Consider the following 15570-nt stretch of genomic DNA (forward strand, 5'->3'; position numbering starts at 1 on the left):
TGCCTAGGGACCAGTGATCATGATCTAATTACGTCTAATGTGCGCAAAAAGAAGACAGTCCCAAGCAGCAGTTCTTCAAAAGGGTTAATTTCCTCAAACTGAGGAAGATGAACAAAATTGATTGGGAGGAAATTTTAGACAGAAAAATGTGAATTAAAATTGGGAGTTGTTTAAGAGGAGGATATTAGACAGATAAAAAGCCACAATTCTACAGTCAAGAAAGAGGACAACTTTGGGTAAAAGCCCATCCTCATTAAGTGGTGAAGGTAACAGTTAGAAAGAAAATTCCCAATACATAACAAATGGAAAAAATGGGGGGTTGAGTAGATAGCAATCAATGTAAATTATAGCATTATGCATGCATCTGACAAAGTGGGTATTCACCCATGAAAGCTCATGCTCCAATATGTTTGTTAGTCTATAAGGTGCCACAGAACTCTTTGCCACTTTTACAGATCCAGACTAACATGGCTACCCCTCTGATATAAATTATAAGTTACTATGTGCAGAAAATTGATAAGGGAAGCTAAAGTAATCATGGAAAAAATCCATGGCTAGTAGGGCAAAGGAAAATAAAAAGGGGGACTTTTAAAAGTATATTGGGAACAAAAGAAACCCTAACAAAAATATAGGCCCATTACTAAATGGAGATGGAAAATTTGTTAATAATGATGTAGAAATGTTCAATAAATATTTCTGTTCTGTATTTGGAAAGAAGCAGGTTGATGTACTTGTATCACATGAGGAAAATGAAGTACTTTCCAATCCATTAGTAATGAAGGAATATTAATTTAAATGGGAGTTAGGCACCTCACCTGCTTAGGCACTTTTGAATATCTCATTAGGCAACTATCTGCATCTTGAGGTGCCTAAATACCTTTGGAAATCTGGCCCTTAGAAACCTACGACTCTTAGAAATGTAACCTTAGAAACCTAAATCTCATTGAAAATTTCACCCAGTCACTCTCTTCCCCTTAAAGAATATTTGAGCTTGACATGCTTTGGGGAAAGCGTAGAGAGGGGATAAGAACTCTGCCCTTACTGAATCTGCCAACTGACAAATGAGGCTCACTCAGAGTAACAGAAAGGACCCTGCAATAAAAATTGTTACAACCTGAATTTGGGTTCAAATGTAGAGCAACTTTCCTGTGTCCTGAAACAATGACCATTGGGCTACAAATACATCACAAGGAAATTAGGACAGAAGAAGAAGCAGAATAGTAAATTACCTGGAGTCTCAGGGCACACCCACACTACAGGTTACGTCTACCTATGTTAGGTTGACTTACTGTGGTGGCTGATGTCCACACTACCCTCCTTCTGTCGGTGGTGCGTGTCCTCACCTGACTGAAGAGGGGCAGTGGGGGGGATAGAAGGGGCTGAGAGCCAGGGCGCTCAGCTATGCACAGCTCCCGCTCCCAGCTAAGAGTGGGGGCCAGTAACCCAGGCTTCCTGCCTCCCCATTCCCTGAGAGGAGTGGGGAGGCAGCAGCCTGGGCCTCTCATCTCCCTGTGTCCCACCAGGAGCGGAGGCCAGTGGCCTGGGCTTCTCGCCTTCCCTGCAAGGAGTGGGGGCCAGTAGTCCAGGCTTCTTGCCTCCCCATTCCCAACTGGGAGCCGGGGCCAGCTGCCTGGGCTTCTTGCCTCCCTGAGTGGGGAGCTAGGCAGGCACAGCCCCCTGGGAGTGGGGAGCTGGGTGGGCGCAGCCTGGTGGGGAGCCAAGGGCAGCTGGGCTCTAGCTGCCAGGCTTTCTTGTCAATTTCACAGCTCTAGCATGGAGCCCTGAAATTGAGAAGACAGCCAAGATCCTATGTGAGTAATGCAGTGACTGCACTGTGTCGCCATGACTACACTGCCACATGCCCCGTGCCTCTCGTGGAGGTGGAGTTATTAAGTTGGTGTCGTAGGGCACTTACATTGGCGCGACAAGGCTGCAGTGTTTACGCTGACATACGTAGGTCGATGTAACCTGCCTTACATCGTCCTGCGTAGCCTAGACCAGACCTCGCAGACCTTTCAGGAGCTGAACTAGAAAACAATACAAAAACCAGGCACACCTAGAAACAGTGCTGTTGCTGAAGAGATATACAGCAACCCCTAAATGTGACTTGTCACAAATTCATCTCCTGGGGAAAATCATCTGGATTCTAAGTATCTCAGTTTTGGCTTTACTTGTCTCTGACATGCTAAGATAAGGGGGTAGATTCATGGCAGTTGAGTAGCACACCTCTAGCACCTGCAGCCTACACAGGGCAGAGGCAAGCAGAATGCCTTATAGACTCATAGACTTTAAGGTCAGAAGGGACCATTATGATCATCTAGTCTGACCTCCTGCACAACACAGGCCACAGAATCTCACCCACCCACTCCTGTAATTAACCCCTAACCTATGTCTGAGTTACTGAAGTCCTCAGATTGTGGTTTGAAGAATCCTCCAGCAAGTGACCCGTGCCCCACGCTGCAGAGGAAGGCGAAAACTCCCCAGGGCCTCTGCCAATCTGCCCTGGAGGAAAATTCCTTCCTGACCCCAAATATGGCGATCAACTAAACCCTGAGCATGTGGGCAAGACTCACCAGCCAGCACCCAGTAAAGAATTCCCTGTAGTAACTCAGATCCCACCCCACCTAACATCCCATCACAGACCATTGGGCATATTTACCTGCTAATAATCAAAGATCAATTAATTGCCAGAATTAGGCTATCCCATCATACCATCCCCTCCATAAACGTATCAAGCTTAGTTTTGAAGCCAGATATGTCTTTTGCCCCCACTACTCCCCTTAGTCCATGCTGAACGGGACATGCCTTTGAATGCTCCTTACACTGCTCTAGGAAGAAGCAGCATGTGCCCCCCTAAGCATCTGCTGTCAATGATACATATGGTGATGGCCTTTGCTACATCCCATATCTGGAAACCCCATTGCAGTGCTGCCCCGTCTTCTTGTTGATCCCTCTTCCCAGTGCTCCTGCCTGGCGCCTGATTCCCGTGTGTGTGTATTAGGAATGGAAAGATGCTTCCTACAGCCGCCCTTTATGTTTAAACCATGATTCATTACTGAGAAAATATAGCAAAAGTAACTATTACTGTAGGGCCTACAAACAGGATACTCTATTTTACTTATTTTGATGAGCGAACATTAGCATAGTTCATATAGATCTGCTGGATCCCCAGATCATGCACATGCATTAGCAATGCTGTTTTGGCATGGAAATGGTTGCAGCCAGATTATTGGTTCCATTGGAAACACAAGAGAGAAAATAATCCATAGTTGCCATACGAAAAAAGAAAAAAAATTGCATGGGGGAAGGGAGATGCATTCCAGTTTTACAGGATTTACAGTAGCCCAGAAGTGTCTTTTTATAATGTACCACCCAACTCAGCTGGTACTATTTACCAAAACTTGCTAGTGAATGATAATTTCTTCAATACAGACAGAGCAGCTCCGTTTTTCTAGAAGCTGTCACTACAGCATACAGTCCATAACATATTGCAGGTGCACTGGTACTGAGCCAGCATTCTTTCCTAGTAAGGAAGACAGATGTTTAACAGCGGAGAGGCCATTTGGGTAAAGTTATACCTTGTATTTGTTTCCCTCCCGCATCCCGCGGTCTCCTTGGTCTCAGATTCTGCCGGGATAAGAATTCAGAATCGGAAAGGAAAGAAACACTACAAGAATGTTAGTTATGGTGTGAATGAGAAAGCTAACTATTCCTGCTCACAGCTTGGTCCCTTTCTGCTCTCCCCTCACTAGGGCTCGGGCCTGGACACAACAGAGTTCAGATTTGTGTACTCCAGGAAGTAACCATGTTACCTTTTCCAGGAACCAGTCTGGGCGTGTCCCCTTTCCATCAGTCCGGATCCTCATTTTCCTGAGTGGTGCAATATCTGCAATCTCCATGATAAAAGTGTCCTCCTGACCTCTCTCAAATCTGGAGAAATTAAAAGGTCATGCAGGTTTTGTATTATCTGGCTTGGTTTCTTGTGCTGATGCATTCATCACGCTCTGGGTACACTACAGCTCGAATCATGCCAGCAACCTCAGTAAAAATGGTTGTAAACCAACCACCCGTTCTTTGTGCACTGTTCTGGACTTGAGTTCCACTCTGGTTATTGCATGCTAGCATGGTTCTGGCAAGCTTCTCCTGCCAAGTTTGGGCAGGGATTCTTTTTCCCTGAGAATCAAGCCAATATAAACCCCGCTGTAGGTTGCCCAAGCTAATCTACAGCATGGCTCATTACCCTGGTTGTAACACAGATGTAACTACGTTTACACGGTACACATGCAAATTGTGTTACTAGTAAAGATGGGACAAAACTACAAACCCCACCTACATATCCCCAAACTTTCTGAGAGCTTGACTCTGGAATTGAGGTTTGCAGACTGAGGCCATCTCCTGTTACACCTGGGGCAGGCTAGCGTTGGGAAACTCGGCCTCAAGCCATCGGTTGTATTCTGTCATGCTGTCGCACTATGGGGAGAAGAGGGTATAGGGAACATTGGCCTTTGCTGCTGAGGAGCAACAGGGGAAAAAAGGGCCAGCCAATGGGCTGGATGGTGCATCTTGAATGACATAGTACATGGGTGAAGTGTCTGTCTAGTTCCCCAGCTGCTTAGGATCTATGTTTACAGTGAGAAATCCCAGCACCGTGGAAGTCAGCAGGAGTTTAGCCTTTGAATCCAGAGGGGCCACTGTTCGCCTATAGTGCGAAGCATGTGTTATTGCAGGCTATCTACAGCCAATGCATCCCCCAGGGAGGCCCACCCTCTAATATCCCACACAGGCTGGCAGAATTGCTGTAGACCTACAAGAAAATAGCCAACTACTCATCGCTAGCTAGCGTGGCAGTTGGAGATAGGAGAATTTGCATAAACTGTCCCCTAAAACACCAGTGGAACGATCAGCCAGCACTCTGGCTCCTCCGCTGATGTGTTGTACGGTCTTCCCCTTTGTCCATCGTTTAAAAGTTCTGACGGTGAGCTTTCTTAGGGCACAGGGCATGTGTCTTCTCATGTGTCTGGACACAGCTTTGTACACTGTGGGCACTACTGCAATCTAGATAATAAATAGTAATGGGACCCCATTTTTGGCAGTGGGTTGCACCTGCTACCAGCTGTGCAACTCTGTGATATGAGGGGGAAATTTCTTTTCAGCCTCTGGTCAGATTACACCCTATAGAATAAATCTGATTATCCTTGAGCCATCATCTCAGCCTGCATAGCTGCAGATGCTACCAATAGTTTTGGCATGAGCTGCAAAATTTTCATCCAGACTTTAACTTCCCTAGATTTACAGAGGCAACAGGTGTGGGCTTTTGACTCAGGTCCATTTCTAGTTATTAATGATTAAATTTACCTCACCCTCACCCTTTTGAAAACGTGTGCTATGTTCTCTGCCTCAGTGCCTTTCGGTGGTAGTGAGTTCCAAAGCTCACAATACACTGTGCAAAATAATATTTCCTTTCATGCCTTAAGTGGATTGATTCTCCAGTTTCTAACTTTATAAGACAAAATGAAAAGGAGCAAACCATCACTTTTCATTATGGACACCATTGTTCGTAAAGCTTTATGCCCCATCACACTTCTGTCCTTTGCAGGCTAAATAACTCTAGTCTAAGCAGTCTCCCATCAGCCCGTTCTTTCAACCTGCTGTCATCAGTCAATATCCTGTTCAGAATTTGTAGGTTTCATATCCAACCCATTATTCACAAGAACTCATTACACTGTATGGAAACAATCACCCTAAGGAGATGGACTGGAGGACCTAATAGGTCATTCCTATCCCTAATTTATATGAGCACGAACATAAGGATTGTAAATCTGAATAAAAACTGGGGGGATAATACTGGAGGAGATAAAGTATTTGGCAAAATGTCTTCTTCAGGACACTGAACCATTTGTCTGCAGGATTTCATTAAGCTTTCCTATCCGTGCCTCTACCTATAAATATTTCTATTGCCTTGAGGTCTTGGCAATAAACAATAATGTAACTAAAATCGCCTTAAATCTGTGACAGGTTAGAGAGTTGTTTCCTTTGTAAGGTGGTGAGCTCCTGTCACTGAGCTGGTACTGGATGGCCCCAATAAATATGAAGTGTCTCTTTTAACAATTTTGTATTCAGTGCCTTCTCCTCCCTCTCTCTCCGTCCAGTTGTGTGATGACTACGGATGTTTCCGCATGGGACTTGAATCAATGGAAGTTTGTGTTGTGAATTGCTGGACTGAGAGACAACAGGAATTACAAGTAAACAGGCAATGTGCACATTGTGTAAGGTTCTCTTTTGCTGAGGGTGTTAAGGACAGCCATGACAATGCAAGTAATGGGCAGGTTACATCAGTCTTGGTTCTGGAACGAGGGCCTGCAGTAGGGCATTGAGCAGCTAGCTAACAGCAGCTGACACCCCTAATCAGCTAGATGGTCTTATTGCCTGAGTGGCATTGCCAGGACTGTTCTGAAGACCACTAGTAGCACTCAGCCGGGGATGCTCAACGTGTATGCTCACAGCGTCAATCACTCCTGTACCTGCCTTGTTCTCACCCTTGCTCCAGTCCTGTTCCTGCCTTGCTCCTACCCTGCTCCAGTCCACTCCAGCCCTACTCGGTTTCTGACTCCTGGTTCCTGACCCTCGGCTGTGGCTCCTGGATCTTGACCCTAGCACTAGGCTGGATAGTGGCTGCTCCAAGCACTAGGCTTGACTGCCCTGGTCTACGACATCTTGTGGCAGAGCTACAGTGTGTGCAAAGCTGCTTTATATATTGCACCCATTAACTGTTATTCCTTAGGAGCCCCTCTCTGCCCATGTACAGCCAGCTGCTTCAGTTGCTTTTCACTATGTTTTGTGGGGCCCTGTCTTGAAGAAAGGCCTCTGTGGTGACTCACGGCACAGTGTAGTATGTTGTGGAAAGGCTCTTTAAAATTAGTCATAGAAGCTCTGTGAGCCTCCCTCAGTAGTTACAATAATGTAAGTTATTTCCCGGCGTATTCAGTCAACCGGGGGAGTGTGGGATATCTAGAGCTATCATGAAGGACCCCTCTCCAGTGTCTGGGAGTCTCTTCCCATCCCTCATAGGCATTTTGATGCTGACATGGGACTGGTTTTGTTTCTTAAACAAGAAAAACAACAGTCCACCTCTTCCCCACCCCAGGGTTGCACACTGGGAGACAGACCAGCCAAGTGTAGGGAGCTGCAAAGGGCAGCAAGCAGGGGAAGTTCATCTGCTGGTGCTCTTAGGTTAAAAGCACCTGAATATGCCTGGAAACAAACTGTCTTCTGCATATCTCTATGTGGATCCAAAAACTATCATGGCATTCTGTCGCCTGCATGGCTCAGGGGCGAGCATATCCACTCTGCTGGGTTGGGTCCTTTGAAGATGATGCAGAGATTTTAGGCAGGGGTAAAGGAGTTCTAACTTTCCAAAACAAAGCAACAGAACCCTTCTCGTTACATAATGAAACACAGGAAGGCGTCAAGGTCATTTGAACATACTTGCCCATGTAACTATTCCTTACTGGCATCTGCAAATATAACATCTCTTCATCATCCTGCTCACAGAGCTCTTATTTTCAGTAATGCTAGTCAGTGCACTATACACAGAATCACAACTCAGTCAGTTAACGCGCTATAAGGCTGTGGTCAAAGGTCTGGTGTCCTGGACAGCAAACTGGTTCTAAAGTCTATGGCAGATCCTTGGATCCTGCAGCACTCTGGTGGAGCAGCCTGGAAACGCTGTAGCAGCTTCGTATAAATATTACAAATTGAGAGGTTTATTTAATTAAAATTGAAATGGGATATTATAATCATTGCTGTCGTCCCTGTGATATTCATTCCATGCTGTCCTCACATTTTGACAAGGTACAGCTGGATGGCAGAAGTTATCAGAGGGGATGCTGGAGGTTTTGGCAGCTGAGTAAGGGTCAGTCAGACCATTAAGCACCTGGGGAGGTGATGGAGTCAGATTAGGATGATAGGGTAAGTATTTTAGCTGTGTCCATGAAAGTGATCATTAGTGAAATAGTTACAAAGGTTATCTTGAGGCTACAGAGTACCCCACCCCTTGGTAGGGGGGGTCAGTCCACACCTTTCTCTGTCAGACTGTCAGCAGAATTACACTGTCGGTTTACATTCAATCTGTGTTTTTTACATTTTCTTCACAACTATGAAAGACAAATTTATAAAACCCCCAAATCTTAGATTCTCCTGCAAAGGTGGATTCCACATCAGACACTGCCCCTATGATACCATGGAATATATAGGACCCTGACTGTAGCTGACTCAAGACTTTAGTATTCACAATTTTCCTTATATTGTCTAGTTTTAAGACTGCAGAGAACCAGGATAAACTCCAAGACTTGTGTAAATGACAAAGGATGATATATCATTTGTTGCACAGTCTATTTCATCGTACTGCTCTGTTAAGTCCAATACCACAACTTGGAAATGGTCAACGGCCCTTTTGCCATTTATTTCAGTGAGAGCAGGAGCAGGGCCCTGGCTTTGTTTAAATTTGAAAGCTGAGCTTTGTTGTTGCCTGTTTTTAAGGCACAAAGAGGACAAGACACTGTACCTCTCCCCATTTTTTTCCAGTCGCATCTCCTCAGTGTTCCCGCTGGACCCAAAGAGAGTCATGTAAATATTGGTATCCGTTCCAGCATGTTGGATGTCGCCAGTCACAACTGTAACTTCATACAGAATCTGGCAAGGATTGAAACAATCATGAAGCGTCTCACTGCAAACAGCTGATCTTGACCCAAACAAAAGCCTAAGCAAAAAGCCAGTCAGGCTCTGCAGTTTGTCTGCTTCTTTAAGTGCAGTTATCATAGCACAATACCTTTAAGACCAGTTCCCTTTATACTGATATTTTCTATTGCAAAGTTACTGGCCGAAACGTATTATGAAATATTTTCCTTTTTCATCACCTAACCCTTTTTAGTGGGTTTTGACAGCCCACACAATGTGTCTGAGCGTGAGAGAGACTCTGTTATTACTACACACATACACGCTTTGGAAATGATAGGCATCTGATGAACTGCAGAGGCAGGTGATAAATGGCAATGATCATACAGCTTTGTCTATTTCATCTGCACTCTGCCCAAAAATCCATCTCCCTCTAGACCAGGGATTGGCAACCTTTCAGAAGTGGTGTGCTGAGTCTTAATTTATTCATTCTAATTTAAGGTTTTGTGTGCCAGTAATACATTTAAACGTTTTTAGAATGGCTCTTCCTATAAGTCTATAATATATAACTAAACTACTGTTGTATGTAAAGTAAACAAGGTTTTTAAAATGTTTAAGAAGCTTCATTTAAAATTAAATTAAAATGCAGAGCCCCCTGGACCGGTGGCCAGGACCCGGGCAGTGTGAGTGCCACTGAAAATCAGCTCGCGTGCCACCTTCGGCACACGTGCCATAGGTTGCCTACCCCTGCTCTAGACTGTTCTGAGATTCCAGTCCCCCAAGCAGCTTCAAACTGCTGCCACTTTAAAAAATCAACTTGCTAGGAAAATGTTTGTTTCTTCCCCTCAAATACAGTATCCCCTCAACCCACTTCCCCAAATGTTACGGGTCTGATGCCCAAAGTGGACAATTTTCAGTCCTGCTTCAGTGATAGGTTTAAAGCCTGATACGTATCTCACCACACTGCTCGGTAAAAATTGGGTGTCTTAGCCATGGCAAAGTGGAGATTCCCACTTTCCCAGTGGGATACACAGCACTTGCATCTAGCTCTGGAAGGTCCCAAGATATCACACTTTAAAGTTGTGCCAGCTTATGCATAGGAAGCTACTTGGGGTCATTTTCAACATATTAGTTTTACTTTATTCTCTTTCTCTGAGATGTGAACAGCTGGACTCATGGGGTAAAATATTTCAAAAGCACCTAAGTGATTTAGGTCCCTGAGTCCCAATGCTCCATGGGACTTTGGATAACATTTTCAAAAAGCATTCAAGTGACCTAGAAGACCCTCTGAAAGTCAATGGGACTTAGTTACCTAAGTCACTTAGGCACTTTTGCAGATGTTTTACGTGGTATCTAAGGCAGTTGGGTTTATCAGTGGAGGGATAGCTGAAACAGTCCCAGTACACTGTACTCCTTATTGGTGGGATATATTATGTAGGTTTTATAGGCATCAGTCATGGATGCCACATTATTCAAGAGTGTCAAAAGAATAGGAGGGAAAATAAATTAAATTATGAGGCACAGGAGGTGAAGAAAAATCATACCATTAACTTTCCAAAAATAGTTAAGGGTGCCAGTCCTCACCAATGCCAACACATTTGGAGTTTCTGATCCAAGCCATTTATAAGGAAAAATGGGACAAAATATGTTATGGACTGTTTGAAAAGTGAAACCTACACGTCAGTATTTGAACACTCAGCTCAGTGTCACCGTCCCTAATTTTCCCTAAATCTTCCAGCAAAATTCACATATGAGAGTTCAGGTGGGTGGAATTACTTTTGGCAGTCTTAAGGAAGTGATGGGCAACACTGGACTTTTAATGGAAAACTAAGCTTAAACCTTAATTAGCATCAATATTGATTTATGGATGACACATTAGAGGAGGTCTCTGGTACGAGTCTTTGAAAGCTGTCAAGGTGGAAGTTAAAGTACTGGTGGAACATTTCAGATAAAGTAGATCTTAGCCTCAGTTTTCTGCCCAAAGTCTTCTTTATGAGTGCACTAGGTTCTACTGTTGAAGACTGTGTGCAGTGGCTGTGTCTGTCTGTAAAAAATGTTATTATACTTCTGTTTGGGGTACAAAAAAGATTTTATGAGTAAATCTCATTTAGTTGGAAGTCAGGAGCAATGTATGAAATTACTGTTTTACCAGCAGGGTGATTTAGGTCTGAATATAGATTTACCAACAGAGATTTCAGACCAACACTGTATTATTGCCTCACTCGTCATACATTATTGTCTGCTAGTATTTCCATTATGAATCCTATTTCCAAGGACTGCATAATTCAGGCTTTTTTAATTTGTATTGGTTTAAAATATAGCACATAACATCTCATCTCAAATGTTTATATAAATATATAGTGGTTTTTGTCTTTCCTTTTTAATTTTTCTAGGCTACATTTGATTTAAATCATTTGGTACTTGATTCAGAGATAAGCAAAGCTATAAAAGTCTCATGGTTTCCAGATGCCTTTTTTTAATTGAGCAAAAACAAAAAGAAATGTTTTTTGAAACACAAACTGTGTACAGAAACAAACCTCAAACTTCGTACACACAAAAAGTCACATCTTACTTTGTTAACTTTGAAATGATCTCCTGTGCATACAAAATAACAGATTAGAATTATTTTTTTTTTAGAATTGTAAATATATACAGTGCTTTAGAACAGGTAATGATACTAAACAAAACTCATAAATAAATAATAAAGATACCTTTTAAAAACAAGAAACTCAAACCTCATGTAGAAAGTACAGTAGTTTACAAATGTATTCACTGTAGTTATGTTATAATCTGTTACCATATATGGCACATAAACACTTATATAGATGTAGGTTTTAATTTAACTGCTAAAGAGATCTTAGAACATACCTTGTGGCCAATGGTAACACAATCTGCATCCAGGATGTTGAAGACACGTGAAGTGAGACCATCCCCGCGGTCCCTGGCCAGCCAGCATTTACAGACAAAGGTATACATGACCCCTTTAGTGGGTACAATGAGTGTTAGCTCTTCTACCAGCCAGGAGCTCTCTGGTGTGGCACCATCGTGACCCAGCTATGACGTTCAGACAGATAAAAACATTGACTGTTAAAGGAAATACAGACATATCCAGGGATCCTAATAGGAAATGATCAGACCAGATGTTTTAACTGGTAATGACAGCCAAAGCCAGTTTATTTCATGTACTGCTGAAATGCAGCCACCTCCAGGAGGAACAGAGCAGCTGTAAAACAATGCATGACATTTCTACATGAAAGAAAGAATGTCAGTATCCTCGGCAGGTAATATTAGTTAAGGTGCTCAGATATCATATTGATGGGCATGGTTTTAAAACCTAGACAGAAGTGAAGGACAATACCATACCCAATTGTAAATATGTTGGGGGGGGGAGGAGAGAGGGTGTGATATTAAATAGCCAGAAAGCAACTGCCCATATTGAAACAGGGGGAGGGATAACTCAGTGGTTTGAGCATTGGCCTCCCAAACCCAGGGTGGTGAGCTCTGGGCTACCCAGAGGATTCAGGAGGCCTGGGGTCTTCGGCAGTGGGGGGCCCCCACTTTGGCAGTAATGCGGTGGCAGGGGATCCTTCCGCTCCGAGACCCAGGGCCGGCTCCAGACCCCAGCGCACCAAGCGTGCGCTTGGGGCGGCATTTTGCCGGCAGGGCGGCAGGCGGCTCCGGCGGACCTTCCGCAGTCATGCCTGCGGAAGGTCTGCTGGTCCCGCAGCTCCAGTGGACCTCCCACAGGCATGACTGCAGATGCTCCACCAGAGCCGCGGGACCAGCGGACCCTCCACAGGCACGTCTGCAAGAGGTCCCCCGGAGCCGTGGGACCGGTGTGCTTGGGGCGGCCAAATTCCTAGAGTCGCCGAAGTGCCCCGAAGACCCACGGCGGGGGCTCCCCGCCGCCGAATTACCGCCGAAGACCCGGCACTTCGGCGGCGGGTCCTGCTTGGGCGGTAATTCGGCAGCGGGGGCGGAAGGACCCCCCTGCCGCCGAAGACCCAGAGCGGAAGCAGCTCTGGGGGCCCGGGCCCCACAAGAGTTTTCCGGGGCCCCCGGAGTGAAAAACGCTCGTAGGGTCCCCTGCGGGACCTGGGGCAAATTGCCCCACTTGCCCCCCCCCCACTCCCCACCGGGCAGCCCTGGGTGAGCTCAATCCTTAAGGGGGCCGCTTAGGGATCTGGGGCAAAAATCTGTCTGGGAATTGGTCCTGCTTTGAGCAGGGGGTCAGACTAGATGACCTCCTGAGGTCCCTTCCAACCGTGATATTCTATTGTTCCCAAAAGTCCCACACCTATTATGGCATCACCCCCTTCCACTCCAACAATTACAGTTATGACCACCCACTTGTTGGCTCCTCTCAGTTTGCATTTTCTTCCCTGCCATTCCTCATGTTCACACCCTGCAAGACCATACACCCCCTCCCATACACACATCAACCTCCCCGCTCCCATACGTATGTCTGTATATAAAAAATATATATTGGATTGCTTCCCTCTTCCCTAACCTTGGTATGTGGCTCATTTTCTTGAATTATAAGCTCTTCAGGGCAGGGACTGTGTCTGCTTCTCTCAGTGGGACCCCAATGTTGACCAGCATCTCTGACAGGATCTGAGGAAGGCTGGTCCAGTGGGCAGTAGCTTAGGAAGTAGGAGACCTAGGTTCAAATCCCTACACTACCATAGGCTTTCTGTATGACCTTGGACAAGTCACCTAGTCTCTCTGTGCCTCAGTTCCCCATCTGTAAAATGGGGATAATGGTCCTTCCATAGCTCCCCAGGGATGTGATGAGGATAAATACATAAAAGATTGTGAGGCACGGAGGGTACGTCTACACTGCAATTAAAACATCCATGGCACTCGGTGCCTGGGTTAGCTGACTTGGGCTTGGGCTGCATGGGTAAAAATAGCAATGTAGACATTTGGAGCTGGGCTCTAAAACTCTCTCCCTCCCTCAGAGAGCCCAGACATCTACACGATGACTTTAGAGCCCCACAGCCAGAGTCAAACCCTCAGATACTAGGGTGGATGGGGCCATCTGCATACCTTAGATAGACAGCTTAAAGCTGGTCCCTGACACAACATGGTAACTCCAGCACTAGGCTGGGCATTGGTTCAGTACTGACTCAGGGTGAAGAATGCCTCAGATTTAGTTATCATCATTCTGCAGCTCCTTGAAGGGTCTCCCAGCCTTAGCCTATGAGATCTGTCAACATCACAGCCAGAGATGGGACAGCTGCAGTCAACTGCTAATCCTTCAAACTCCTCTCCAAGAACGTGTGTGTCACTGTTAAATAACTGGGGAGATTCATCTTAGCACATCCGTATCAGCATAATTATGTATCCCAATCACAAAAAGAAAACTTCTCTCTGTCAGTCATTCTAATGAACAATCTGTTCACAAAAGGCTGGAACTAAGAGCTGCCTACAGTTCATTATTTTCAAAGCAAAACTTATGCATCATTAAGAGATACGGAAATCTTAGCTCTCAACTTTTACAAATTATTTTCTGAACCACTCTAAATAGCTAACAACTTTTTAAGAAAAACAGCTCTATCGAGGATGACAGGTCCGTGGTATCTTACTCCACCCAAAACCAAATGATCATTTCATCCAACAGTCTCAACCATCGCTCCTATTAGGAATATTATTAGAATGATAATGTCTGTGCAGCTGCAGAAAATTAGAGCTAACCTCTAGGGAAATTCAAGTCTACAGTGGATGCAATAATTCTCGGATTCCGAGGGGGTGTGGGGAATGGGAATACAGCATTTGCTTTTCTGCACCCTCCCTGCCAACTCAGCGGCCCTTATGAGAACATGTGCACTGTGTCTTTAAATCTGTAGTAAGATGCCAGGAATGAGGAGGATGGGGAAGGCCTAGCAAGCAGAGACAGAGTAGCTTTAGGGGAAATTCTGTTGGGACTCCTGTGAAAGTCTGCTTCTCATCTCAATTCATTACAAATGTCCCACTAGGCATCATTCTGGGACCCTCTTGACACTAGTATTTGCATTCTGGGCTATCTTTGAGAATCCAGAAGACCAGCAGACTTTCATCGGTCCCCTAGGGTGATCAGGTGTCTGGTTTTCGACTGGAACACCCGGTTGAAAAGGGATCCTGGAGACTCATTGGGTCATTGAATGTCCGGTTTGCAGCGCCGTGAAGGGGGACTGGCAGGCTCCCTGCTAGCCTCTGCACTGCACAGCTCCTTGGAAGCAGATGGCATGTCCCCCCTCTGGCTCCTATGCATAGAGGCAACAGGGGGAACCGTGGCCAATGGGAGCTGGCGCCTGTGGACGGGGCAGCACGCAGAGCCGCCTGGCTGCCCCTACACATAGGAGCTGGAGAAGGAACATGCTGCTGCTTCTGGGAACTGCTTGAGATAAGAGCCACCCAGAGCCTGCACCCCTGACCCCGCCCCGTGCACTGCCCCCCTGCCCAGCCCTGACCCCCCTCCCACCCTCCAAACCCCTCAGTCCCAGCCTAGAGCACCCTCCCTCACTCTGAACCCCCCATCCTGGAGCCCCCTTCTGTATCCCAAATCCCTCAGCCCCACATCAGAGCCCACACCCCAACCAGAGCTCTCACCCCTACACACGCCCCAAGCTCCTCCCTCACCCTGAACTCCTCATTTCTGGCCCCCCCCCAAAACCCGCACCCCCCCAGCCCAGAGCCTGTAGCTCCTCCCACACCCCAACCCCCTGCCTCAGTCCGGAGCCCCCTCCCATACTCCAAACCCCTCATCCTGGTCCCCACCCCAGAGCCTGCACCCCAGCCAGAGCCCTCACCCCTTTCTCATTCCAACCAACTGCCTCAGCCTGGAGCCCCCTCCTGCATTCTGAACTCTTCCTTTCTGGCCCCACCCCAGAGCCCACACCCCCCGCTGGAGCCTTC

At 46.0% G+C, this 15570-nt stretch overlaps 1 protein-coding gene across 4 annotated transcripts in view; it reads right to left on the reverse strand.

Moving 5' to 3' along the window:
* Window positions 1-15570, reverse strand: part of LOXHD1 (lipoxygenase homology PLAT domains 1) — a 281541-nt gene that overhangs the window by 44749 nt on the left and 221222 nt on the right. For 3 of the 4 annotated variants that reach the window (XM_045021840.1, XM_045021841.1, XM_045021842.1), the window contains 3 exons: window positions 11542-11727; window positions 8564-8691; window positions 3813-3930 (listed from right to left, as the gene is read on the reverse strand). In XM_045021840.1, coding sequence (XP_044877775.1) covers window positions 3813-3930; window positions 8564-8691; window positions 11542-11727 — 432 coding nt within the window. Of the gene's footprint in view, window positions 1-3812; window positions 3931-8563; window positions 8692-11541; window positions 11728-13183; window positions 13451-15570 lie in introns of those variants that run through there. The other variant, XM_045021843.1, reaches the window with a different exon arrangement.

This window comes from Mauremys mutica, chromosome 6, assembly GCF_020497125.1.
Source record: "Mauremys mutica isolate MM-2020 ecotype Southern chromosome 6, ASM2049712v1, whole genome shotgun sequence".
Lineage (NCBI taxonomy): Eukaryota > Metazoa > Chordata > Testudines > Geoemydidae > Mauremys > Mauremys mutica.